The sequence below is a fragment of the Macaca fascicularis genome, chromosome 17 (genome assembly GCF_037993035.2).
Source record: "Macaca fascicularis isolate 582-1 chromosome 17, T2T-MFA8v1.1".
NCBI lineage: Eukaryota > Metazoa > Chordata > Mammalia > Primates > Cercopithecidae > Macaca > Macaca fascicularis.
The window spans coordinates 93,729,074-93,755,525 of record NC_088391.1 but is presented as its reverse complement, the minus strand read 5'-3'; the positions used below and the strand labels follow the sequence as shown (position 1 = coordinate 93,755,525).

Here is a 26,452-nt window from a genome sequence, read left to right as displayed (position 1 = left end):
TCAAGACACGGAGTGTGTCCTGAGAATGTTCTGCTACGTGAGCCCTCTAAGTGTGTTCAGTCAGTGATGCAAAAATATCCCCAGTGGATTTTAAACAAGTGCCATGTTGAGAGAGGAAGATATCTGATACTCAAGAGGGCAAAGTAAGAGATGCATATCTTAAAGGCATTTATCTCTTGGAGGAAGTTTCGACAGCTTACTTCTGGAAAGCATAGTCCTTCAACACAGTCTTCGGTATTAACATTTTGTTTTCTTTTCACTCATTTACTCTTACCAGAGATCACCAAACACAGACATTGTGGAAATAAAGGCAAGAACCCAACTGGTTTCAGAAGGGTCAAGAGTGGAAAAGGTAGGATTTGAGCAGTTGTGTTTAAAAATTCACATCAAGGGAGAAGAGTGAAGAGGTGTTCTAGATGGGTGATAGTAGTATATGGACAAATCCTGAAGATAGGAACTGCATGTGTCTTCAAGGAACAGCCAAGTATACTTGCTTCACTGAGTCGAGGATTGCTTTGGGAAGAATGAAGTAGGTTGGGGCCAGATAGTCAAGGCCCTTGAATGTCAGCCTAAGGGATTTGCAATTTATTAACAATAAGAAGTCATTAAAGGCTTTTGATACAATGAAAATTACATTTCAGAAAGCTTTATTTGAAAGTGCAGAGGAGATCTACATGGGCAGGATGAGCTGTGGACACTGGAAAATGAAAAATCTATGTTCCTGGGCTAAACCTCTCCCTTTGGCACCACATGGTGACTTGGTCTCAGAGGGGGAAATCCAAAACAAAGGGAAAAGTAAGAAAACTGCCCTCCACCGATCTCCTCCTCTCCTTACCTCCCAGGCCTGATCCAACCACAACCCTGAGAACAAGCACTCCCCGGAGAAGCCCAAGTCCACAAGGAAGCCGGGCTTTGTGCCCGTCTTCTTCACTTGCACTCCCCCTCTTGTTCACCTACTGAAGAAGCACAACTAGATGAAGAAACACCTTTCCTTTTAAGGGAACTGGATTCTCCTTAACTGATGAGAGCCCTTTAAGACCAATAAGTCTCTACCTGGAGTAGGGCCAATTTAATATATCTGAATTGCCCTAGATAAAATGTCTTATCTGCAGAGATCCTTATCAAAGCCAGTAATTTCTCTATGTATTCTTCATAGTATGTCCAGCCCTAATGAAATTTTCTCCCACCTGCTGTCAACTCTTAAGTCCAGAATTCTGCCTAACACCAGATCAGCCTTGCCAGTCTCATTCCAAGCACAGCTCACCCAGGCCTTTCTACAACTGTACCTGTCTACTTGTGCTGACCTCATCTTGCTTGATCTTCACTTGTCTCTAGCAATGCTGTATCCAGTGGCCACTGTGGCCGTGACTCACATTCTCATAGGGATGTTGACCCCTAAGGAAGCTGGAGGGGGCGGTTACAGGGAGTCACCAGCTGGTGAGGGTCTGAAACACATGAGAACAATGGAAGAAAGAAGGAGGAACTAAATAAAACAGGCCTGATTTTTGCTGCTGTGGCATAGCAAAAGGGCTGCATAGCCAAGTCACTCCAGAGAACAACACAGTACACAGAGCATTCCCATGGTGTCCTGAGATAGTCAGAAATGAGTCTGTGAAACTGAACCTTAAAATGCCTTTATGGCACTGGTCCTAAAGCCTAGACACTCATAGTAATTATTTACATAGACGAAGAGATGGAATGAAAAACAGACTTCTTTGCCTCTCTTCTTTCAAAGAGATTTACATTGGGTCACTGAAGAAAAACTCAGAATACTGGCTCTCAAGAATTCTTCATGACCAACTCCAGGTTCCATCTTGTTTCTTTCCTGGGATATATACTTGAAAGTTCTGTATCATCATCTATTTTATAAAATATTGGCATGCTAAATGAAGATGAGAGAAGGCAAAAAACAGAAACATGGGAATGGTAGTGGAATGCAATAAACGACACCATAGATACTGAGGTCATTTGTCCTTTCAGCCCCCTATTTAAAATACTACCACATAGAAATAAGATCTCTACATGCAGACCCAACCGAAAGTCCAGAGGCCAAGGTGGGCAGATCACAAGGTCGGGAGTTCCAGACCAGTCTGGACAATGTAGTGAAACCCCGTCTCTACTAAAAATACTAAAAATTAGCCAAGTGTGGTGGTGTGCACCTGTAATCCTAGCTACTCAGGAGGCTGAGGCAGGAGAATAGCGTGAACCCAGGAGGCGGAGGTTGCAGTGAGCCGAGATCGCGCCATTGCACTCCAGCCCAGGCGACAGTGCAACACTCCGTCTCAAAAAAAAAAAAAAAAAAGTCCTGAAAATAGAGATGTGTTTGATAGTCATATACAAGGATATGTAGTGGAAGGTCTGAGTTCTTATTAGCAAACATCAATTAAGCGTGTTTCACATTTCTGAGACTTACTAAAGCTTAAGGAGACTAAGATTTAAAACATTTTTTCAACAATGGTAACAATTCAAGAAATAAGTGCAATAGACACAAAATGCTACAGGAACACACAAGAATGATACCTGATGTAGAAACAGAGACAGAAAAAAAAAGGATTTCCTAGGGCAGTGACCTCAAGTTGGGATGCTGAGGAGAAGGAGGAGGAATGAACCCTGCAGGAAGCCCAGTGCTGCAGGAGGAAATTAAACAGATGCAAAGCCCCTCACTGTGATAAGCAGGGCACACAGGGAGCTGCACACAGTTCCAATGAGAGTGCCAGGGTTCAAGGAAGGGAGTGGTAAGAGGGCAATCGAGAGCACGAAGGCGAGGGCCAGATAACAAAAGACTTTGTGTGCCACGTTAAAGATTTCGGATTTCATCTGGAAGGCGAGGGGAAGCTGTGCAGGGGTTTTCCAAGGGAACAGACATTATTAGATTTGTGGGTGAGAACCCTCATCCTGGTGTACCATCTGAAGACAAGCTATAGTGGGGCTGGAAGGGAGGCCACGAAGCCAGCCAGGTGGCCAGGGGAATATTCCAGAAGGGAAATGGCAGAGCCCCAAGCAGGATGCTGGGGGTGGAAATACCAAGGAGGGAGTAGAGCAGATGAGGAATAGAAGACTCAGCTGAGCTGTGCACTTGTTAGGGGAACAGGCAAGCAGAAGTATTCATGGCTTCTGGATTGAGCAATAGACTGACAGGATGAGGCAATTCTCCAAGATAAAGAGCCTGGAGTGAGGGAGAGGGGAATCTGAATTTGAGGTTTATCTGTGAGTTATCCACATAGAAACTTCTTGGTCTTCCCTAAGGTTCAATCTCAAAGGCTTACATACAAACACGTCTTTACATCTCTTATGTCAAACTAGGAAGGTATCCACAAAAATAATTTATTTCAGACTTTTAAGATCTACTACTATTTTCAGTAGGTTCCAGCTTTCCGGTTAATGTGTTCTGTTAGCATATTACCCATGTGAAAAGTATTTCCTGTTTCTCTGGAAAGGGTCTCTTACCATAGACTTGTGGAATTCACTGAGAATCTTGCTGTTTAGAATTTTCTTAATGAGCCCCCCAACAAAAATTTTATTTATACTACTGGTTTTTTATTTTTTAAACAATTTCTTACTCAAACACTTACACTTCAATAGCCTGTAGTACAAAATATTGTCCAGAACTTTTTGAAAAGTCTAAACATTATCCCCTAGCACCTACACTTCTTCACAATCCTCTAATAAATTACTCAGACATGAAGTTTCTTGATCAAATCCAGGAAGTATTCCTTCCACAGAGCTCACACAATACAACCAAGATGACTTTCAATTTATGGTATGGATGTTGAATCAATAGCAACTCTTTTATTGGAAGAAAACTCACATTTTAAAAAAAGCAAGATATGAGTCTATGTGGAGCATAGGCAATGTCATCCAAAAACCTTACAAATTATTACCCATATCAACACTTTTATAGAAGCCTTTCAAAAGATTCCTGAGTCTTCAGTTTAAGTTCACAGTTATTCAGGATTAGTCAAAAGCACCATTCACCCAGATGCCTCTGACCTGAGCCTGTCCACCTGCTACTGGTCCCCTGCTGCCTGTCCCCTCTCTCCAGCTCACTGCAGTACCTCCTCTGTCTTCCACCATTGCTCACCCCCCATCCACTTCCAGCACAGCAGCCAGAGGAAGCCTTTGAAATCGCTGAGCCAAGTTATATTCCTCCTCTGCTCAGAGCCCTCCAGTGGCTTCCTTCTTCCCTCAGAGAAAGAAGCCAAATTCCTTACAATGGCCTAAAAGACTGAATTGGTCTATTTTCATGCTGCTGATAAAGACATACCCGAGATTGGGTAATTTGTAAAGAAAAAGAGGTTTAATGAACTGAAATTTCCACGTGGCAAGAGAGGCCTCACAATCATGGCAGAAGGCAAAAGGCATGTCTTACATGGTGGCAGACAAGAGAGAAAATGAGAATCAAGCAAAAGGAGTTTCCCGTTATAAAACCATCAGATCTCATGAGACTTATTCACTACCATGAGAATAGTAGAGAGGAAACTGCCCCCATGATTCAATTATCTCCCACCTGGTCCCTCCCACAACACGTGGGAATTATAGGAGCTACAGTTCAAGATGAGATGTGGGTGAAGACACAGCCAAACCATCAAAGGCCCTCACTACCTCCTTCTAATCCCTCCCCCTTCCTCCCTCCCTCTCACCCTGGCCCACCCTGCTCCAGCCCCAGCAGCTGCTGTAGGGCCTGTGCCTTGACTATTCCTGTGCAGGGAATGCTGTTCTCCCAGATGTCTTCATGGTCAAATCGCCCCACATCTTCCCTCAAGACTCGCTTTCTCAAAGGGGCCACTCCTGCCCACTCTATTTTAAATGAAAGCACCCCACTATCACCCAGACACCCCAAAGCCTCTGACCCAGCTCGATTTTTTTCTACAACACATAAATGTTAACATATTTCACTTCTTGTATTGATGGATAATTTTTGATCTCCTTACACTAGACTGTAAACTCAATGAGAAGACAGATGTTTCTTCTCAGTTTTGTTCTTGAGTTTTAGTGCCTAAAATAGTGTCTAGAACCTAACAGGCACTCAATAAATTTTGTGGAATGAATGTGAGTGAATAGCAAGTGGGAATTCTTTATTGCTAACAAGAGTTTTCTGTGCTCAGGTCTTACCCAGAAAGAAAAATGTCCAGCCAGAGGCAGAGCAGCGAGGGAGACTAGTGGGAACTGTTTTTCTGAACTGTTAATAGAGAGAGCACGTTGGGATTCCCAATCAATATCAACACAATCAGATCTCTAGCATGCCAAATCTATAGTTCATTTTTTCTTTCCCTCATTCATGCATTTTTATGCGTGCATTTTCAAAAATATTCGAGAGAAAATTTTGGTCCAACTTTTCTTTCCGGTTCAGAAGGTACATGCACAGATTTGTTAAATGGGTGAATTGCGTGTTGCTGGTATTTGGTGTACAAATGATTTCATCACTCAGGCAGTGAACATAGTACCCAATACATCGTTTTTCCATTCCCACCCTCCACCCTCAAGTAAGTCTCGGTGTCTACTGTTCCCTTCTTCATGTCCACACGTACTCATTGTTGAGTACCCATTTATATGTGAGAATATGTTGGATTCGGTTTCCTTTTTCTCTTTGCGTGGCATTGGGAAGGGAGGGGAGGGAAGGGAAGTGCAAGCCTGTATTTGGTTTTCTGTCCCTGCATTAATTCATTTAGGATAATGGTCTCCAGTTGCGTTTATGTTGCTGCAAAGGACATGATTTCATTCTTTTTTTGTGGCTACATAGTATTCCATGGTGTATACTTACACATTTTCTTTATTCAGTTCACTGTTGATGGACATCTAGATTGATTCTATGTCTTTGCTACCGTGAAAGTGTTGTGATGACCATATACCTGCATGTGTCTTTATTGTAGAATGGTTTCTATTCCTTTGGGTATATACCCAGTGATGGGATTCCTGGGTCAAATGGTAGTTCTAAGTTCTCCAAACTGCTTTCCACAGTGGCTGAACTATTTGCATTCCCACCAACAGTGTATAAGTGTTCCCTTTTTTCTGTAACCTCACCAACATCTGTTATTTTTGACTTTTTAATAATAGCCATTGTGACCGGTGTGAGGTGGTATCTCATTGTGGTTTTGATTTGATTTTTCTAACAATTAGTGATGTTGAATATTTTCTTCATATACTTGTTGGCTACATGTATGGCCTCAAAAAGACTTTTAAGAATTACACACTTTACTACTAATATTTACTCACACCAAATATGAAAACATAAAGTATGTATAAATTTCCTTTTATGTGAGGCATTATGCTCGGTGCTAGAGAAGATTTTTTTCTTTTCTTTTTTTTTTTTTTTTGAAGACAAAAGACCCGTTCTTTTGTGCTTAAGGAGCACACAATCTAGAGAGGAAGACTAGAAAGTGATTACATCAGACTAGGGGTGAGTTAAGAGCTACCTTCCCAAAGGAGGGACATTAGCTCATTCTTGAGAATGAGAATGAGTTTGGCAAGTGAAAGATGAGGAGAAAAAATTTCAAATGAAAGAAGAGGAAGAATTAAGACCTACAGGCATAAAGAGGCTGAAAGCCAAGTCATCTCAGCAATCCATCTATGTTAATTCCAATGAAGGCAAGTGACTTTTCCAAAGTATACAGAAATGAACAAATGTAAGGACTAGTATAATTACTTCTGTCCTTTGGAAGCTGCATTTGTATAATATAGATTTCGTTCCAGAGATATCAAAAATAGTATAGGGCATTAGGGGCATTTTCCTTTAGCTTAACCATAGAGAAACTTAGTACGTAGGTATTGTTTGTTCCCAAATAAAAAGGTTGGAAACTTCCCCTGTCTCCTTCTGCTGTGTCATCAAGTCATATACAACTCTAACTGGACTTACAATCCCTAGAGAGAAAACGGAGAAACGCAAAGGAGAGTGAAACGCAAAAGAGAAATCTAACGATTGCTTAAAGCATGTCTTCCTGTTACTATTCCTTTCTCTTTCCTCAGTGGTTCTGGAGTCTTCTGAGAATCGAAGAAAGTTGTCGAGTTTTTCTTTAGAAAATATCACATAGGCACTCTTGGTCAGGGTTCAGTGTAGAGAACAGAATCCCCCCAGAAACTGTAGCTTTTATCTCTCCACCCATTATGGCATGGGAAGGCTCACTGGAAGGAGGAAAGGAGGTTTGAGGTTTGTTTTGTTTTGTTTTGTTTTTAAGGCATAAAAAAGGAGTGAATAGAAACATATGTAAAAATCTCTGCACACGTGTAAACCTATCCACAAGCTCCAGGATCAAAACGTCTCAGAAGAGGTCAGGCATGATGGCTCACGCCTGTAATCCCAATATTTCGGGAGGCCAAGGTGGGCAGATCACTTGAGGTCAGGAGTTTGAGACCAGCCTGGCCAACGTGGCAAAACCTCATCTCTACTAAAAATACAAAAATCAGCCAGACATGGTGGCACATACCTGTGATCCCAGCTCCTTTGGAAGCTGAGGCAGGAGAATCACTTGAACCCGGGAGGTGGAAGTTGCAGCAAGCAGAGATTGTGCCACTGCACCCCAGCCTGGGTGACAGAACATGACTCTTTCTTAAAAAAAAAAAAAAAAAAAAAAAAAGCCTCCTGAGAAATAAAGACCTCAAAACAGCAAGTCCGGGGCAAGAGATAAGATGGGGAGCAAAGCACTCCGAATTAAGCAGCAAAGAAAGACAGAAGTGGCTATTTTTTTTCATTTCAACCTTTTCAGCCTGCAACCATCTTGGAAAATCTAAATTATAAAACCAACAGGATTTGAAGGTCAGAGAATACACTTGTGTGATTTTACCTTCAATTTCCTCATCTGCAAAATGGGTATAATCATATATATCCTATTCTATCTACCTCCTGGCATCGCTGTGAAAATAATAATAGCATACGTGGAAGAGCTTGTACATACTTACAAATGATAGCTTATTGTTATTATTATCTGTTTCATGTTATAGATCAGCTTTAAGGAATCAATAGTTACTTCTATAACCCACTTGAAAGGAAAAGCTCTTACCTACTTAAGAGCCCTAATCAATTAATAATAAATAGTGCATAATAAAATTAGCTGTTCCAACATTAGCCCCCTAAGTATTACCTGATTGATCAAGTAGCATTTCCACTAAGAGTTATGTATTAAATATGGATGAATCAGCAATATTATTTGTGAACACGCATATATGGAAAGCCAGAGAAGACTACTCAAATGGAACAGCCCGGGGAGCTGATGTTCGGCTTTCTCCATAAAACGCACTTTCAACTCAAAAGATCACCGCTGAACTCATCATCCTCCCCTCTGCCCAAACTTCCTCCTCAATCCTTCTTGTTCTCACCGTTTACAGCATCACAATCCAGCTGGCTGGCCTTAATAATTTTCCATTCCACCTTTTCCCCCTCAACTCCCATATTCAGTAAATAGCCAATCCTATTACTTTTCCAGTTCTTTGCTTTTAACTCATTGTGGTTGTTTTGGTGGAGGCTCACTTCATCTCTTGAAAAAGTTATGGCAGAATCCTCCTAAATGTGTATTCTTTCTATTGGGAGAAGGTTCCGTACAGGTAAACTAATTGTGTTGGTCAGATCTACTACAGCCTGACCAATTTTTATTTTGCATCATTTATTGATCACTGACAGATGTACTAAAAACTTTCTCACTACAACAGGGATTTGTCCATTTTACCTTGTGATGATGACTACTTTGGCTGGTTAAATACAAACTGCATTATTAGGTGATTAAAAGTTCAGACTTCTTAATTCTTACATTTTCCTCCGGAATTATTCCTCTGGAATTACTCCTTTTAATCCAAATGTAGTAACCCTCATCAGCCTTAACAGTGCTTTTTGCCTTAAGGATGTGTTGCAATGAATATGGTTAGACTAGCTTTCTTTGGTTAGTATTTAGCTGGTATATCTTTTTCTTCCCTTTACTTTTCAATCTTTTTTAGATTTACTCCTTGCATGTTACATCCAGCTGGCTTTGTGTTTTAGTTTTTGCCTTTGACTGTAAAGAATTTCTAATCTATTCTGATAATCTCTGCATAATAAGTGGTAAGTTTAACATAATTGTTATTTATTGTGCTTATTCTGCTATTTTATTTTGTACTTTCTCTTCATTTTTTCTATGCTTTTTTCCTCCTTTTTGCTTTCTATTGATTTCACCAAGTTTTATTTATTCCTTTTCTTTCCTCTACTTATTTGCAAGCTACAGATCCTACCTCTGTTCTTTTAGTGTTTAGTGTTTTAGTATTTTGACAAGCTGTCCCTATTTCTAATTACACAAAAGCAGGGCAATGAGTTCGGGATGATGGGAATGGCACCTGGCAAAGGATGAGGCCACACCTGATGTCTGCACTTCTAAGCCTAGCCACACATGTCCTCTGCAATCTTCCACTCTCTCCGCTATTAGCAGCATGCATAGCAGCTGTGGGTGCATCAAAGACAGTGGCCTTACTAAGTGGAAGGAGCCTGGATTGCTAAGTCATCCTTTAAACAAAGTCACCCTGAAATTCAGATTTTCTTGATTACCTCGGCATAGTCAAAAACATACTTAAAGTCTGAAGATTGTCAATGTCTCTAACCTTAGATGACTTTAGAGTGATTTAAGTACAGACATCCTCTTCCCATGTGATATATTATTTTGTGCAGCGATTGAGTTCCATCTTGACTTTGCCACCCTTCACAGTCACCGCCTCCATGGTTTTATGTGGATGATGCTTATACACATGGAGCCACACATTCACCTTCATTCTCACAGCTCACCCCTTCCTTCTGAGTTCAGTTTCCTTCTTCCTGAAGCACCTCTTACATGGGACGTTTTGAATCAAGAGCTTTGTTGGTGGCAAATTAACTCAGCCTTTATCTTTAAGTGTCTTTTTTTTATTTTGCCTCTCGAAATATAGTTTAAATATAGAATATTTATTAACCATGATTTTCCCTCAACACTTTGAAAATATTATTCTATTATATTCTAACATCTACTTTGGCTGATGAGGCTTCTTTTGGTTTAATGGTTGTTCTTTTGCAGGAGAGCTACGTCTTTTTCTCTGGTTGCTTATAAGATCTGTTTGCCTGTGGCGTTCTGAAGTTCCATCAACATGTGTTTAGGTGTGGATTTATTTATTCAGCTCAGGACACATTGCATTTTTAATCTGATTTATGAAATTTAGTCAATTTATGCAATATGATTCTACACCTAGAAAACCCTATAGTCTCTATCCAAAAGCTCCTTGACTTGATAAACAACTTCAACAAAATCTCCCGATACAAAATCAATGTAAAAATATCAGTAGGATTCCTACACCAATGACATTCAAGCTGAGAGCCATATCAAGAGCACAATCCCATTCACAATAGCCATAAAAAAAAAAAAACCTAGGAGTACAACTAATCAGGGAAGTGAAAGGATCTTTACAATGAGAATTACAAAACCCTGCTCAAAGAAATCAGAGAGGGCACAAACAATGGAAAAACATTCCATGTTCATGGATAGGAATAATCAATATTGTTAAAAGGGCCATACTGCCAAAGCAATTTACAGACTCAATGCTATTCTTATCAAACTACCAATGGCATTCTTCATAGAAGTAGAAAAAACTATCTTAAAATTCATATGGAACCAAAAAAGAGCTCAAATAGCCAAAGTAATCCTAAGCAAAAAGAACAAAGCTGGAGGTATCATATTACCCAACTTCAAACTATACTGCAAGGCTACACAATCAAAATAGCATGATACTTGTACAAAAACAAACACATAGACCAAAGGAACAGAATAGAAAGCCCAGAAATAATGCTGCACACCTACAACCATCTGATTTTTGACAAAGGTGACAAAAAAAAGCAATGGAGAAAGGACTCCCTGTTCAATAAATGGTGCTGGAATAAATGGTTAGCTATATGCAAAAGATTGAAACTAGAACCCTTCCTCACACCATATACAAAAATCAACTCAAGACGAATTAAAGACTTAAATGAAAAATTTAAAACTATAAAAACTCTGGACTTTGAGAGGCCAAGGCGGGCAGACCACAAAATCAGGAGATTGAGACCATCCTAGCTAACATGGTGAAACCCCATCTCTACTAAAAATACAAAAAAAAATTTGCCAGGCATGGTGGTGGGCGCCTGTAGTCCCAGCTACTCAGGAGGACGCTGAGGCAGGAGAATGGCGTGAACCAAGGAGGCGGAGCTTGCAGCAAGCCAAGATTGCACCACTGCACTCCAGCCTGGACAACAGAGCAAGACTCCATCTCAAAAAAAAAAAAAAAAAAAAAAATTCTGGAAGATAATCTAGGAAATACTATTCTGGACATAAGCTCTGATAAAGATTTCATGATGAAGACTCCAAAAGCAATTGCAAAACAAACACAAAAATTGAAGCTGGGACTTAATTATACTAAAGAGCTTCTACACAGCAAAAGATACTATGAAGCTAGTACACAGACAACCTACAGAATGGGAGAAATTTTTTGCAATCTACCCATCTGACAAAGGCCTGATATCCAGCATCTACAAGGAACTTAAACAAAATTACAAGAAAAGAAACAACCCCATTAAAAAGTGGGCAAAGGACATGAACAGATACTTCTCAAAAGAAGACATACACAGCCAACAAGCATATGAAAAAATACTCAGTGTCACTATTAGAGAAATGCACATCAAAATGACAATGAGATACCATGTCACACCAGTCATAATGGCTATTATTAAAAAGTCAAAAGATAACAGATGCTAGTGGGGTTGTGGTGAAAAGGGAAAGCTCTATACTACTGGTGGGAGTGCAAATTAGTTCAGCCACTGTGCAAAGCAGTTTGATGATTTCTCAAAGAACTCAAAGCAGAATTACCACTTGACCCAGCAATCCTATTATTGATTATATACCCAAAGGAATATAAATCATTCTACCATAAAGACACATGCATGCAAATTCATCACAGCACTAATCACAATAGCAAATGTGTGGAATCATCCTAAATGCCCATCAATGGTAGACTAGATACAGAAAATGTGGTACATATACACTATGGAATACTATGTAGCCATAGAAAAGAATGAGATCATGTCCTTTGCAGCAACATGAATGGAGTTAGAGGTCATTATCCTAAGCAAACTATCACAGGAACAGAAAACAAAATACTGCATATTTGTTGTAAGTGGGAGCTAAACATTGAGTACATAGAGACGCAAAGCAGGGAACAGCACACACCAGGGCTTACTTGAGGGTAGAGTGTGGGAGGAAGGTGAGGATTGAAAAACTACCTATCAGGGGCTATGCTTATTACATAGGTGATGAAATTTTTGTATACCAAACCCTCACAATATGCAATTTACCTATATGACAAACCTGTGCATGTACCTTGAACCTAAAATAGAATTTTTTTAAAAAGAAAGAAATTTAGTCAATTTATGGCTTTAATCAATTTTCTGAAAGTTTTAGCCATAAACTCCTTAAATATTGGCCTTTCCCTTCTTTCTCTTCTTTCACCTAGAATTTCTACTAGAAATATATTGGGCCTTCTAATTCTGTTGTCCACATCTCTAAACTTCTCTTTAACATATTTCCAGCACTCAGTCTTTCTGTGCTGTAATCTTGATAATTTCCTTAGATCAATCATCTACTTCACGAATTTGCTCTTCATCTGTTTACTACCCTCTTTAAATCTAGCTAGACTTTATCTTATCCACTGAGATTTGTATTTCAATTACTCTTTTATTCTTCCTAGAAATTGTATGTGGTTCGTTGTTAGATATATCTGGACTATTCTGATAGTCTTGTTCACATTTTGGTAACTTGTTTTATGTCTTTAATCATGCTGTTATCTCTGCCTGATACTTCTATTGCCAGACATGCTTGGAGTCTAGTCCTATTGTTTGTCTTTGTTGATTCCTTCAGGATGGACTGTGTCATATGAGGTTGAGTCCCTGTTCTATAATGCAACAGTCATATTATCTTGGGTATATTACTTATCTTGACTAAATTTGTTTATTACTCTGTAAAATGAAATTAGAGATTAAAGCACTTGTTTCAGAATATTGTTGTAAGTACTAAATGAGATAATATGTAAAAGCCTTGGTGTAGAGCCTGAGCTCTCAGAACATAACTTTTCTTGCTAGTGTTTAGTGCTGGATTATCTCTAGTGCCCATCACAAAGCCTGGCACTTAGTTACTGTTCAGTAACTGTTTGGCAAATGAAAAAATTTAACTAATTTATGACCAATTTTACCATTACAAATTATCCAAATGCTAGTAATCTGTGGATGTACCATACTTGTACTATAAATGCTTAACTTATAAATATCTCAAACATCCATTTATTCATTCTCTATACAAGAACAACCATGGTCCTGATGATGAGATAAATAACAACGAATTTTTTTTAAAAATCCTGCTCTCATGGTGTTTACATTCCGGTGGAGATAAACTGGTAATACATGGATCATATATTAGATGAGTAAATAGGAAGATGGAAGGAAGGAAGGAAGGAAGGAAGGAAGGAAGGAAGGAAGGAAGGAAGGAAGGAAGGAAGGAAGGGAGGGAGGGAGGGAGGGAGGGAGGGAGGGAGGGAGGGAGGGAGGGAGGGAGGGAATGAGGGAGGGAGGGAGGGAGGGAGGGAGAGAGGGAGAGAGGGAAGGAGGAGAGAGAAAAAAGAAAGAGAGGAAGAGAAAGGAATGGAGGGAGGAAGGAAAGGAAAAAAGAAAAAAGGAAAAGAGAAAAGAAAGGGAAAAAAGGGAAAAAAGTAAGGGAAGGAAGAAAGAAATCACGATTAAGGCTTAGTCAGAAAACTAAAGTGATAGATTGGAGAGCAGCTGAGTTAATGCTTTAGATTGGACAGTTTTACTCTACATGGATGTTGAGTTGAGGGCTGAAGGATAAGACCCGAGCCATTTGGTGATATGAATAAGAGCATCTCAGGCAAATGAGACAATTAATGCACAAGCTCTGAAGGAGCTTTGCTCCTTCAAGAAACACAAAAAGGGTCTGCACATGTATCCCAGAACTTAAAGTAAAATAAATAAATAAAAATACAAAAAGGCTGTGTGGCTGGAGTAAGATTAAGGGGGGACAGCCAGGCACGGTGGCTCATGCCTGTCATCCCAGCACTTTAGGAGGCTGAGTTAGGCGGATCACCTGAGGTCAGGAATTCCAGACCGGCATGGTCAACATGGTGAAACCCTGTCTCTACTAAAAATACAAAAATTAGTCGGGTGTGGCGGCATATGCCTGTAGTCCCAGCTACTTGGGAGGCTGAAGCAGGAGAATCGCTTGGGCCTGGGAGGTGGAGGTTGCAGTGAGCCGAGACCGCGCCACTGCACTCCAGCCTGGTGACAGCGAGACTCCATCTCAAAAAAAGATTAGAGGAAGGGTGGGTCGCAACAAGGTCAGAACAATAGCTATGTACCAGATCATGTAGGGCTTTGTGAACCAGGGTAAGGAGTCTGGAGTTTATTCTACACATACTGAGAAACCATTCGAGAGTTTTGAGCAAGAAAATGTGATCATCCAAGTTCCATTTTTAAAATGTCACACTAGCTGGTTAATGTCTGAGATGGAGAACTGTTGGAGGAGATGCAGCCAACGTGAAGGCTGGGCGGTTGCTGCTTTCTGCCTGATTCTCAACCCATCCTGAAACTACCGTTGCTGCCACCACCACAGCTACTACTACCGCCAGCATCTACACGAAAAGCTCTGGTCTCATAGGGCCATCTGGTGGCCATAGTAGGAACTGTTCGATCCCAGGGGCTCTGGAAACACCCAAGTCTTTTCAGACTACCACGATCTGTCTCTAATCAAATTATTTTAAGTCCCACTGTCAAAAGTATCTGTTATTCAATTTATTCATTTCTCTTGTTTTTATGAATATGATAACAATAGGATATTTTGTTACTTTTCATTATAAGTAAAAAGAAGTCTGGACTACACTCTAATGGACTAGGTTACAACATTGTGAGTGAAATTTACTATTTGTCATAAGAGGTTTCATGGAAAACATGAGGATCAAATTCTCGCTCCCCTTAAAAACTACTTATGAACACTTCTAGAACATAACAAAGGGACAAATAAGATTATTTATGATGTTACTTTAGTGAAGAAGTTGGAAGTCAAGCTCATGTATATATTTTTAGTTCCGAACGTGGCCCTAGATGTGGAATCATAACATCTGGAACAGCTGGCGAGTGCTGAAAGAATCTCAGGGTTTTTTTTTTTTTTTTCTTTAAGAAAGTAGCAATTTGAAAGATGAGGCTTTGTTTCAGAAAGGAAAGCTATTTATAACTGGTAGCTGGCAATTGTTGAAGCTAGCTCTGGTTACTTTAGATATGAAATGAACTACCTTTTTCAAGAGTACAGTGGTCAAATCAGAAAACTCTCAACTTTTTCCTGGCTAATGCAAAGCACCTCTTTTATATTAACTTAAATGTGTGACGCCTGGACCACTGATCCCCCTTGGAGAGGATTTTCCAGGTGCAATAATGTGGCTAATTGCAATAAGCAGTCCTACTTTTCTCTACATGGATATTTTCTTGTCCATCACATTGAAAGATCTTAAAAGCCATGCTTACTCGCTCAACTTCATTTAGGAAACTTTGACACATTATAGCAAGTCTGTTAAAAATTTATTTCACTGGGCATAAAGATCTCTGGCTGCTTTGCTAGGCAGAAGTGAAGCAGAGAATTTTCACTCCAGATATAATTAGATTGACTCTTACTTTGGGGATACTTTTGGATCCTTCCACATCAAAGTAAGATCTGGAGAAGCAATGGCAAAATTCCTCTTTCTGGAAAAATTAATTGTGGCTTTCAGTAGCTGTCAGTGGACTATAGCAAGACAGGCCTGTGCTCTTGCCAGTGATCTTTCTTCCCCGCCCATCCATACTGTTGTACTATCCCAAAGTACCTGGTCTCTTGGGCATGCTCTACATGAAATGAGTTAGGGGTCAGCCCTGTTCTCAGCAGAGACTTGTCACAGAATCTTTCACCACCATCGGCAGCAATTAGCACTAATTGGTACCCTGGGCACCCGCAGAACAGCAAGGTCAGTGATGGAGTGAACAGGCAGGACAAATTACCCTTTCGCCTCTGGGAAGTGAACTTATTGGTTCTGTGCAAAGCTGCTCTGTTCCCACTACCTTGGCTGGGCCTAGGAGGTGGATTAAGGAGGAATTTATTCTCTGCAGCTGTCATACAAGAGGATTGAAGAAGGTCAGTTCACTGAGTGGGCAAAACAAGGCAGTTGAGTTACGACCACGAAACAGCCGTAAATAGGTCTCCCCGTCCTCACTCCGTATTGCCTCACCCCTTCCTTTCTCTCCCTCTCGCTTTCCATTTCTCCCAATAATATTATAAATCCAATCAAAGCAAGCGCTCTGTCAGCATTTTTCTCTCCTTAGCCTCAGAGTGCCCGCTGTTTATACTCATTACCGTGCAACCTGGGTCACCCCGTGGCCAGGAAGGGATATGGTCATTTGTCTTCGCTTTGCTTCGATATCAATTCATCCTATCCACTTCACCAGAGATACGGGAGTGACGTGAAAACAAGGAAACTGGGACCTGTGCAAAACTTTGGTCGTTGCAGAATATTAATTCTACTACGTGCCCTTGGGTTTGTCATTCTAATATCTCTACCATAGCTACTTTAAGTCAAGGGGTTGAAGAATCCTTGAGAGAATTAACAGGGAACAATTAATAATCCTTTCCTCTACTACAAGTAGCCACCAGACGACTTGGCATCACTCACAAGACAACAGAAGGCAAAGGAATGTTGGCATTCTGCCACCTTAGAAAACTCGCTCCTCCCTTTCGCTTAAGTCAGATGCCAGCACTCTTCTCAAGGCTGAGCAGAGAGGAATAGAAAAGGGAGTGGGCGTTTGATTAGCAAATTCACAACAAATAAACGACAGCACCAGGATATCATCAGTGCTCTTCTGTCTTCCTAAGATGAGGAATCGGTTTGAAACTAAACAAAAGCCATTCACTTTCCACCTTGCATTACTTAAAAAAATACTTCTTTTGTGAGTGTTTAACCATTCATTTGGGAGGAAGGAACCTCAAAATGGTTGACCTAGAAACAATTCAGCCTTGCAGAGATGTCTGAGCCCAGACATTACCAAAGCCAGGAAGGACCTTTTAGAAGTGTTTATAACTGGATCGATATGTCAACTGGTCCTGCCCTCAGCTCACCCCAGTTTTTGCTGAAACTGAAAGATAAGCCTAGAAACGAACTGCCAGAAGGCTCACAGTTGCCACAGATTGTGTAAGGAGGCAAATCTGGTTTTGGAGCTCCTTTCCCTTCCTAGACGGGCTCCAAGACAAGCTGATGTGATATCTGGCCTAGATATCTTTTCATTCTCAATGGCTAGTAAAACACCTGATAGAAAATGCTCAACAACTGTGGGTTATATGAAAGAATGGATAAATGAATCATCACTGAAAGGCTAGAAGAGGTATAGACTTTATAGCAACTAATTGAGTTCATTCCATTCAGCTCAAGGGATGCTCTTTGCTGGAGACCTAGAACAAAATGAAAAATATATGACATTAGCCAGAAAAGTGACACACTTTCATTTATTCAATCAACAAACATTTGTTGACACCTGTGATATGCTAGGCCCAATGCAAGGCAATTGTATACAAAATAAAAAACATAGACTCTGCCTCATAAAGTTCAGTTTAGTTGAACAGGCAGAGATCAGAACACATAAAGAAAGACAAAGAGATGTGAAATAGCCATCCTAGACTACATCATGGAGAGTACAGAGCAGGAGGCTGCCCGCTCTGGGAATGTATAGAGGAGGAACATTTGAGCTGGGTCTTTGTAGAGCAAGCAGGAAACCAAAATAGGAAAGAGATGAGTATTCCAGGCTCAGAGAGCGATGGCAAAGCAGAGAATGGCTGTGATGAAGAAGGATGGGCTTGAGGGAGAGGAAGTAACTGAGCATCAAGTTGATAGGGAAATGGGATGGGGTGGAGAGGAAAGGAGGCAGAGAGGGTGGAAGGAGAAGGAAAGGAAAAGGATGGAGACTCAGAGAGCCTGGCCTGTCATCATTTGGCCAGGGGCCTGTGTTCTACCTAGAATACAGGTTTGGACTCTAACCTGAGGCAACAAGATATCACAAACAAGTTTTAACCAGGACAGTGGCAAGATCAGATTGTTTAAGAAGACAATGTAATTAACCTGGTCCACAAAGCAGTGTCCCTTTCGTTCCCCATTCATTCTTTGAGTGTGCTTCTGGAAGCTTTGCATAAATGAATGTTTCCAAATGATATTAAAAGACTTAAGAAAAGTAAAAAGACGGTGTATGGAAGTTGTTGGTCAAAGAATGAAAAATTTCAGTTAGGAGGAATAAGTTCAAGAGATCTATTGTACAACATGGTGACTGTAGCTAATAGTGTATTGTATCCTTGAAAATTGCTGAGAGAGTAGATTTTAAGTGTTCTCCTCACAGTAACTTGGTAAGTATGTGAGGGAATGCATATGTTAATTATCTTGATTTAGCTATTCCACAAGTATACATATCTCAAAACATGTTATACATGATAAATATATACTTTGTCAATTAAATATATGTATATATATAATTTTTAATAACACTGTGAGAAATGGGCTGGAGCAGAAGAAAAATAAAGTCAGGAGAATGTTTGATAGCTATTTTAAGGGCAAAGTTTAGGAGGTAAAATTGATAAGCCTTGATGATGAAATAATTCAAAAGCTAAAAGGAAAAGTGGACTTGATAATAATGGAGGTGTTTCCAGCCAGGACAACTGAATGGTTGAAATGCTTCTTGAAAGACTAGAACCTCTACTTTTAACTCCAGAAAAGAGACACTTGGCCGTCAAAATAGCCTAAAATTGTCATCACTACGTTGAACTATTATATGCTTAAAGGCAAGAACAAATGGCATGTTTCCAGTCTGCATCAGAAAATAGCAAAAAATACTTTAAGACAGAGGAGCCTCGCAGAGATCAAGGAAACTATTACCTTAAACTATTATCGTTTCTCAAAGATCTAGTTGTGTTTTTGGTGCCTTTGGTGAATGAGAAAGCAAAGGCTTTCCTTGGAAGTAAGGATGAAAAATCATTTCAGTGATAAAGCTCCACATTCATTCACTCCTGACTTCCAGATTTTAAATGCAATCTTGATTTTATCTCACCTAAGAACAAGAGTGTGCATTTGGTTTTCTTATTAAAGTTTGACTGAAAAACTACTCAAGGTCCAGAGACAATGAACAATGATAGAAAGGTGAAGCACATTTCACAGGAATGTGAGACGGCAGGTCTGAGCCAGCAGCGGCCCCTCCCTCCGTCTTGGCCTTGCAGACATTTGCCTCCTCTGCCGCAGGCCTCAGGGATCCAGGCCCGTACATTATTCATTTTGCCTTTGGCATCCGGAGCACACCTTTCAACCGCATGGGCAGATGGATGGACACAGCTATGCTGGCAGTCACTTCCCCATTGCAAAATGTACCTGAAAACCACATCTTCCCAAGCTTTCCCTCAGGCCTTTTAAAAACTCAAAACCAGGTAAATTTTTCAGTTTTACACCGAAGTTAACAAGTACCCTATTGTGCAGGAGTTTTACTCAATTCCAAAAGGAGAAAGTATTTTTCAAAAGTTATAAGCCGCTTAAATATGGTTTTGCACAATAAGCTGTTTCATTTGGTTTTTAATCTGTATCAAAACTAGTCAAATGTTTACTACTTCCTAACTAGATCTGGCAAAGGTTTTATTCTATGTCCTTACTTTGTATTTTCTCTCAGAAATCTCAGGAAATTAAGGATAAAATGAGTATTAACAATGTTTATGTTACAAATGTAAACACAGGAAAGTCAAGAAACCTTTTAAACATTCCTGGATTTTTTTTTTTTTTTTTTTTTGAGACAGGGTCCTATTCTGTTGTCCAGGCTGCTATGCAGCTGCATGATCATAGCTCACTGCTGCCTCGACCTCCTGGGCTCAAACCATCCTCCCACCTCAGCCTCCCAAGTAGTTGGGACTACAGGCATGCACTACCACATGCAACTAGTATTTTTAAATTTTTTGTAAAGACAGGGTCTCACTGGGTTGCCCAGGCTGGTCTTGAAGTTCCTCAGCTCAGGTGATCCTCCCACGTTGGCCTCCTAGATTGCTGGGATTACAGATGTGAGCTACCGTGCTGGCCTAGGAAGCTTTTTAATAAGGAAACATTTAATAGTCATTTTAATTCATCTATGCTGTTCTCAAGTAAAAATTATATATTCTTGTCCTGTTTTCCAAATATTCCTCCACTGAAGAATTGATATGTCAGAATAAACGCACTTACAAAAGAATCTTTATTTTTGCTTTTGTTGACTTGAGTTTGTGACTCAAATAAACGGAATTGCTCAATTGTTTCACATGTATCATACCCACAGTGAAGCGTTTAATTTTTCTTACTGTATTTCTTGGTAATACCTGTCAAGTCAGCTAATCAAATAGATATCATGATCTACTCTGCTGTGTTCTTTTATCTCTTCTGCTTATTATCTGAAACACACCAAAGGCAATAGGAGGCATGAGCAAATTTAAATCCCTTATGAATTATCCCTAGCAACGGTATTTTGCCTTTACCTTCAAGAAGGGCTTTTCATAATGAACTCTCTTATGGAGACTTTGAAGCAAACAGAAGAGAGGCACGAAACTGAGCACCCTGCGGAGAGCCTTTCTAAACAGAAGGCCAGGCCATCTTCCCGCTCAATTCTGCCTGGACAGCATTTGTTAGGGGTAAACAATTTTCTCTTCTTCCTGAGCCCTGCACAAAACATTTTCAGGATCTAACTCCCAACGCAACAGATTTCTTGACATCTAATCACAGCCGCCTGGTTTTATTGCTAATAATGGTCTATTAAAATTCCAAATCAGCTTATTAGTATCTTTATGTATTTCTTTAGTGAATAAAACAAGAATTCCAACAGAATTCTCTTTTTAAGTCAGTAACAAAGCTGGAAACCATCAAAGTGATAAGGCACAAAAAAACAGAGAATTCATCTTTAAATTGCTATCAAGGGAAAGGAAAACAAAAAAAATATGGGGGTCATTCACTGTAGCAACAACCTCTCTCCTAATAAAAAATCAAATGCCATGCATGCAGATATTGGCCAAGACAAAGGAGAGAAGTTATTTCTATTAAGGATCTTTCACCTAAGTGGCCATTTTCATTTGACGATATTTAGCACTGTGAGAAAATTAAGTAAATTAAAGGTTTAACATTAGCATGCACCTATTTACATAAAAGACAAGTTTAAAACAAGATAATATGGTAAGATGATGTAGAAAGAGAAATAATTTCTCTAAAAGGAATTAAAGTTAAAAAATAAGAATCTTAGGCCGGGCACGGTGGCTCACACCTATAATCCCAGCACTTTGGGAGGCCGAGGTGGGCGGATCACCTGAGTGAGAAGTTTGAAACCAGCCTGGCCAATATGGTGAAACCCCATCTCTACTAAAAATACAAAAATCAGCTGGGCACGGTGGTGAGTGCTTGTAACCCCAGATACTTGGCAGGCTGAGGCAGGAGAATTGCTTGAACCCAGGAGGCAGAGGTTGCAGTGAGCCAAGATCGCACCATTGCACTCCAGCCTGGGGGACAGAGCGAGACTCCATCTCAAAGAAATAAATAAGAAGCTTTTTTAAAAATAAAAATCTTTTTCTAGAGATATGGGAGTCTATGCTCTGCTTGGAAACTACGTTGTCAGTAGAAATAAAGCTATGATCAGTAACTACAAGGGGCTAGGCACTGAACACAGGTCCTGTGAACATGGGTGAGGGCTCCTGTGGTTCCCAACCAGAGTGGGTGATCTCTGTTGCCCACAGGGAGAATCAGTGCCCTACATATAGCCAAAGAGCACTGCCTGAATGAGAGTAACAGTATCAACTGCCCTGGATGAAGACTCCTCCATCATTTTTTTGTCAAGATTGAGCAAGCCTGTGAAGTTCTTGAACGATTCGAAGAGTAGAGCCCTAATAAGACCAACGTAATAGTCTTCTGCTAACCAGGGAGACTGGAGCATACCAGTTTTTTCTTAATCTTTTAAAAAATGTGAGAAGTGTAATATTATTACACCAGTATTATAGTTTATGTATGTTTCAATAGCGAAACGTAAACAGATCTAGGAAATTCAACTCAAATAAAAAGTGGACATAAATATGCCAACTCTAAAGGTCAATATGGTTGTCTTTGGCTCTGTGCTATTTTGAAATGATCAGTCTGCGTCGAATGGCAAGATCTTCTTAAAAGGAAAGTTCCAAAGCACATTTATTGTTATGACTTAACTTGAGTTTTCTGAAGAAAACATATGGTTTTAAGAAAATATTGAATGTGGTTTTTGAAAATTCCTAAATGAATCTACATATACAGAAAAAATGCCTAATGCCACATATGAAGGTCATATACCTTCTTGACCCTTCATCCAGGAGCCAAATTCAGGTGGGTACCTGTAACTTCTCAGCTACTGGTAGATGACCACTCCCTCTTACCTGTTACTCAGCCTGTGCATAGATTTGAGTAAGTTCATCAGTTACCAAAAGTGAAGCATTGGACTCTGACCTTACAAAGCAAATAACTCTTTGGGTTTACAAAGGGCAAAAATTTCCATGGGAAATCCCACATATTATAATCATCCTGGGTGGATCCACATTGGTACACCAATGTGTTCCAATACTATATTTCCTATGAACCAACTAAAGTCAGATTCCTGGAAGGAACATTTCTTGGTTCCTACCATATCTATGAAATGCCTACGTTCCATTACTGAGGTATTAAGAATGTTCAGAAAGCATGCTTCCTGTCTTGGTCGGATCACGTCTACACCATTGCCTCGAGCTTTGGAGACCACAATTTAAGAGGCAATATTGAGTAATTGGAGTATGTCCAAAGAGTGTAATCAAGATTGTGAAAGTAACTTCAAATGACAAATGATTGAAAAAGAACTAGTGATGTTTAGCCTGGAAAAAGACAAACAAAAAGACTGTCTTAGACTGTCTTATACTCTTCTCATTGCAATTTCATAGAAAAGGTTAGTTTTGCATGGAAAAAGGTTTATTTTTTGTTGGTTATAAGAGGTAAGCAGATTTCAGCTCCATATAAGGAAGTACTTTCTCATAATTAGAATTCACTGTTTTGTCAAAGATAAGGGTCACTTTCCTGAAAGAATTCCCATTCACCATCTGCTACCAATACTTTTGCACTAAATAAGAGATTAGACTCCTAAGCTTTAAGGTAGCTTTAAATTCTAGGTTCCTAATAGTCTGTATATTTGGTTAACTCATAACATATTATACTTAAACACATTTTTTGCATGAGAATTTTGAGTCATTCTGGAACCAAGAGGTTCTTCTAAAGCAACTGATTAAGTCAAAAACACTTGATTTGATGCCAGTAGATATGATCCCCATTACCTTACAGATTGCTAAAACTGTGAAAGCATAAACTTCAATATTAGGCTTAGGTTCAAATCCCTCCTCTAACATTTAAAACCTGATGTGGCCTAGGCAAGTCCCTTAACCTCAATAAGCTTCAATTTCTTCATCAGTAAAATGGGACAATAGTGTTTAGCTCACAAGACTGTTGTAAGGATTTTTTTTCACATTCATACAAGCCATGTAATTAAAGTGTACAATTCAGTGGTTTTCAGTATATTCATAGCATTGCACAACCAATACCACTAATTCCAGAACATTTCCATCATCCCCCCCAAAACCTCTGTACCCAGCTGCAGTCATTCCCTATTTCTCCCCAATCCCTATCCTCGGGATAATAAACATAAAGAACTCAGCAAAGTTCCTGGCTCAAAGAAATCCCTTAATATAGGGCAGTTGTTATCAGACATCATGCCTACCACATCCCGACAACATGAGGTTGGAATGTGCTTTTTCCCTGTACCATTTGAATACTTTCTACATGCCCCAAGACATACTAGACATATACACATAGAGGAAGACGGATGGGGAAAGGGAGGGACACAAAAGATTTTTTATGCACAGTCCATAAGCAAATACGTAAATACATCTGAACACACAACTCTTTTTTTAAATGTTTCATTTCGAGAGAGTCATAGATTCATGTGCTGTTATGAGAAATGATACAGAGAGACATGTGTACTCTTTACACATACCTATGTAATCTAGCTATTTTTATGTAATCTAGCTATTTTCTTACGTTGTGAGGCTTTGTTGTTAGTGTTCTGTCCTCCATCCAGTTTACCAGTGCAGACAAAGAGGGGAAATAATTAATGTTGCTGAGTGGACCGGCCATGAAAGCACTGAGAACCTGGGAGTATTCTCCCTGGAGATCTGTGCAGTCACTCTCAGCTTTTCACTTTAGCTTGAGACACTGTCACTCCCTACTGAGTCTTCCTTTCTACAGAACCCCTGACCACTTCCGGGTGAAAAGCAGAGCCCTTTTCTGTGAGGCTGAACTACTCAGGTTCTTGGAAAATGGCGGTGTTGTGGCTCATTGGGCAAAGGGTGTAGTTTGTGTTTAACATTGGAATATTCCAATTTCTATTGATTAGATCAATTAATATTCTAGTACTGAGGTGAGGTAGTATGTTTTCTTTCCTCCAAAAACAATTACTCTGTATTGACTGAGCTCTAGGGGAAATGTTCCCTAGGATATAGCTGAGGTTGGTTTCAACGCAGTTGGAGTCTTTCATGTGGAAAATTCTCTACTTAGCAATTACATGCAATGAGAAAACTTGAATTCATAAGTGGTTCAGTAAATCACAAGCCATGAAGAGTATAGGAAGAGCCAAAGAGAGAGAGTCTGGGCATTTAGCCAAATTCACATCACCAATATTTCCCAAAAAATGGCCAACAAAAATCTTGTGGAGAGCATTTTAAAAACACAGATTTCTGCACCAAAATACATCCATCCCCACTCTTGGTGGCACTAAATTCAATGGATTAAGGCAGACCAGAGAAAAAGGATTTCCATAAAGCTTCCCATGGGGTTCCGCTCAGGAGCCAAGGTTGAGAACTATTGCTTCAGGCTGGTATATTTCACTGTGATGACTGTCCCCTCATAGCGGGAAAGAGAAAATGAACACCTCCCTTCACCTCCACTGTCAAAATTCTTAAATTTCTTTTATTTTAAAATTATTTTGTACAAAGAAAATGATGAATTTTGGTTTTTCAAATTACTTAATGGAGATTATCTAGTTGGAGGTATTATGATACCAGTTTCGTGGAAGAATATGCCCCGAATTCATCACATATTTGGAAAGGAAAAAAATACTATACTCCATGCTGCCAGAATATTTCACTTGTGACCAAAAAAAAAAAAAAAAAAACTCACCAAGCAAGGCTGGGCACAGTGGACCATGTCTGTAATTCCAGCACTTTGGGAGGCCAAGGTGAGTGGATTGCTTGAACCCAGGAGTTCGAGACCAGCCTGGACAACATGGTGAAACTCCATCTCTACAAACAAATACAAAAAATTAGCCAGGTGTAGTGGCATACACCTATAGTCCCAGCTACTGGGGTGGCTGAGGTGGAAGGATCACTTGAGTCTGGGAGGTCAAGGCTGTAGGAGCAAGACCACATCTCAAAAAAAACAAAAAACAAAACAAAAAAACGAAAAAAAAAAACAACTCACCAATACCAACCACCTTCTAGCTTATCCAGCAAGTGGTGAAGGTGGGTGAAAACAAGGTGCATGCCCAGGTACACTCCTACACTGATGAAATCAAGAACTCTGACTGAGCTTCCCCCACTATGTTCCCCCATCCCTTACAAACTCCTCTGTACCCCACAAATCCCACGCTCAACATTGTCACTGTTCGTGTATATCAGAATCATACCTCTGAAGACCATATAAAGGTTGGGAATCCAATCTCTGGGACTAGGAGCACATTTTTAATTAAGAGCCTGTCTGAATTTGGAGCTATTACACACTGTAGCAATAAAATTAAACACTGTCACTCTCTGTTCTTTAATAGCTTACACACATCTCATATCCAAAGTCCCCAAACTAGAATTTTAAGAAATATCCCCTTAGTCTCTGGCTGTCAAATAATCTCTGCACAATTTTTCTCACTGCGTCTTCACTTCATAGACTATAACTATGCTTAAAGTGTTAGACTCAAATGGGCATATGTGGCCCATAAACATAAAAGAATACTTAGTGCATGCAAAAATGATCGCCTGTATCATGCAATCTTGCAAGAACTTGGGAAGGATGGAGCCTAGAGGAATTGACCCATAGGAAGGCCTCTTGGGAAGGTGTTCTTTCCAGAAAGAGGTGCCTGTAGAGATATGAATCATCAGACACAGCCGATGGAGTGAGTGGAGGATACAATGGAGCAGGTAGGTGAAAGCATCTCCCTTTTGTACCAACATGCCCCAGCCTCAAAGGATGATCTCTGAAGACGGAGATGTAGTGTACGGCCACACAGTGGGTCTCAAAGTCTTGTTCCCAGACCAGCAGCATCAGCATCACCAGGAACTTAGAAACACAAATCTTCGGGCCC

General features: G+C 40.0%; 1 protein-coding gene across 4 annotated transcripts in view; it reads right to left on the bottom strand.

The window, feature by feature from the left end:
* Window positions 1–26,452, bottom strand: part of LOC102144124 (putative methyltransferase-like protein 21E) — a 78,807-nt gene that overhangs the window by 21,519 nt on the left and 30,836 nt on the right. For 2 of the 4 annotated variants that reach the window (XM_074021376.1, XM_065533475.2), the window contains one exon: window positions 25,279–25,400. The exons of the other annotated variants lie outside the window; for them this stretch is intronic. In XM_074021376.1, coding sequence (XP_073877477.1) covers window positions 25,279–25,400 — 122 coding nt within the window. The remainder of the gene's footprint in view (window positions 1–25,278; window positions 25,401–26,452) is intronic. 4 annotated transcript variants of the gene reach the window in all.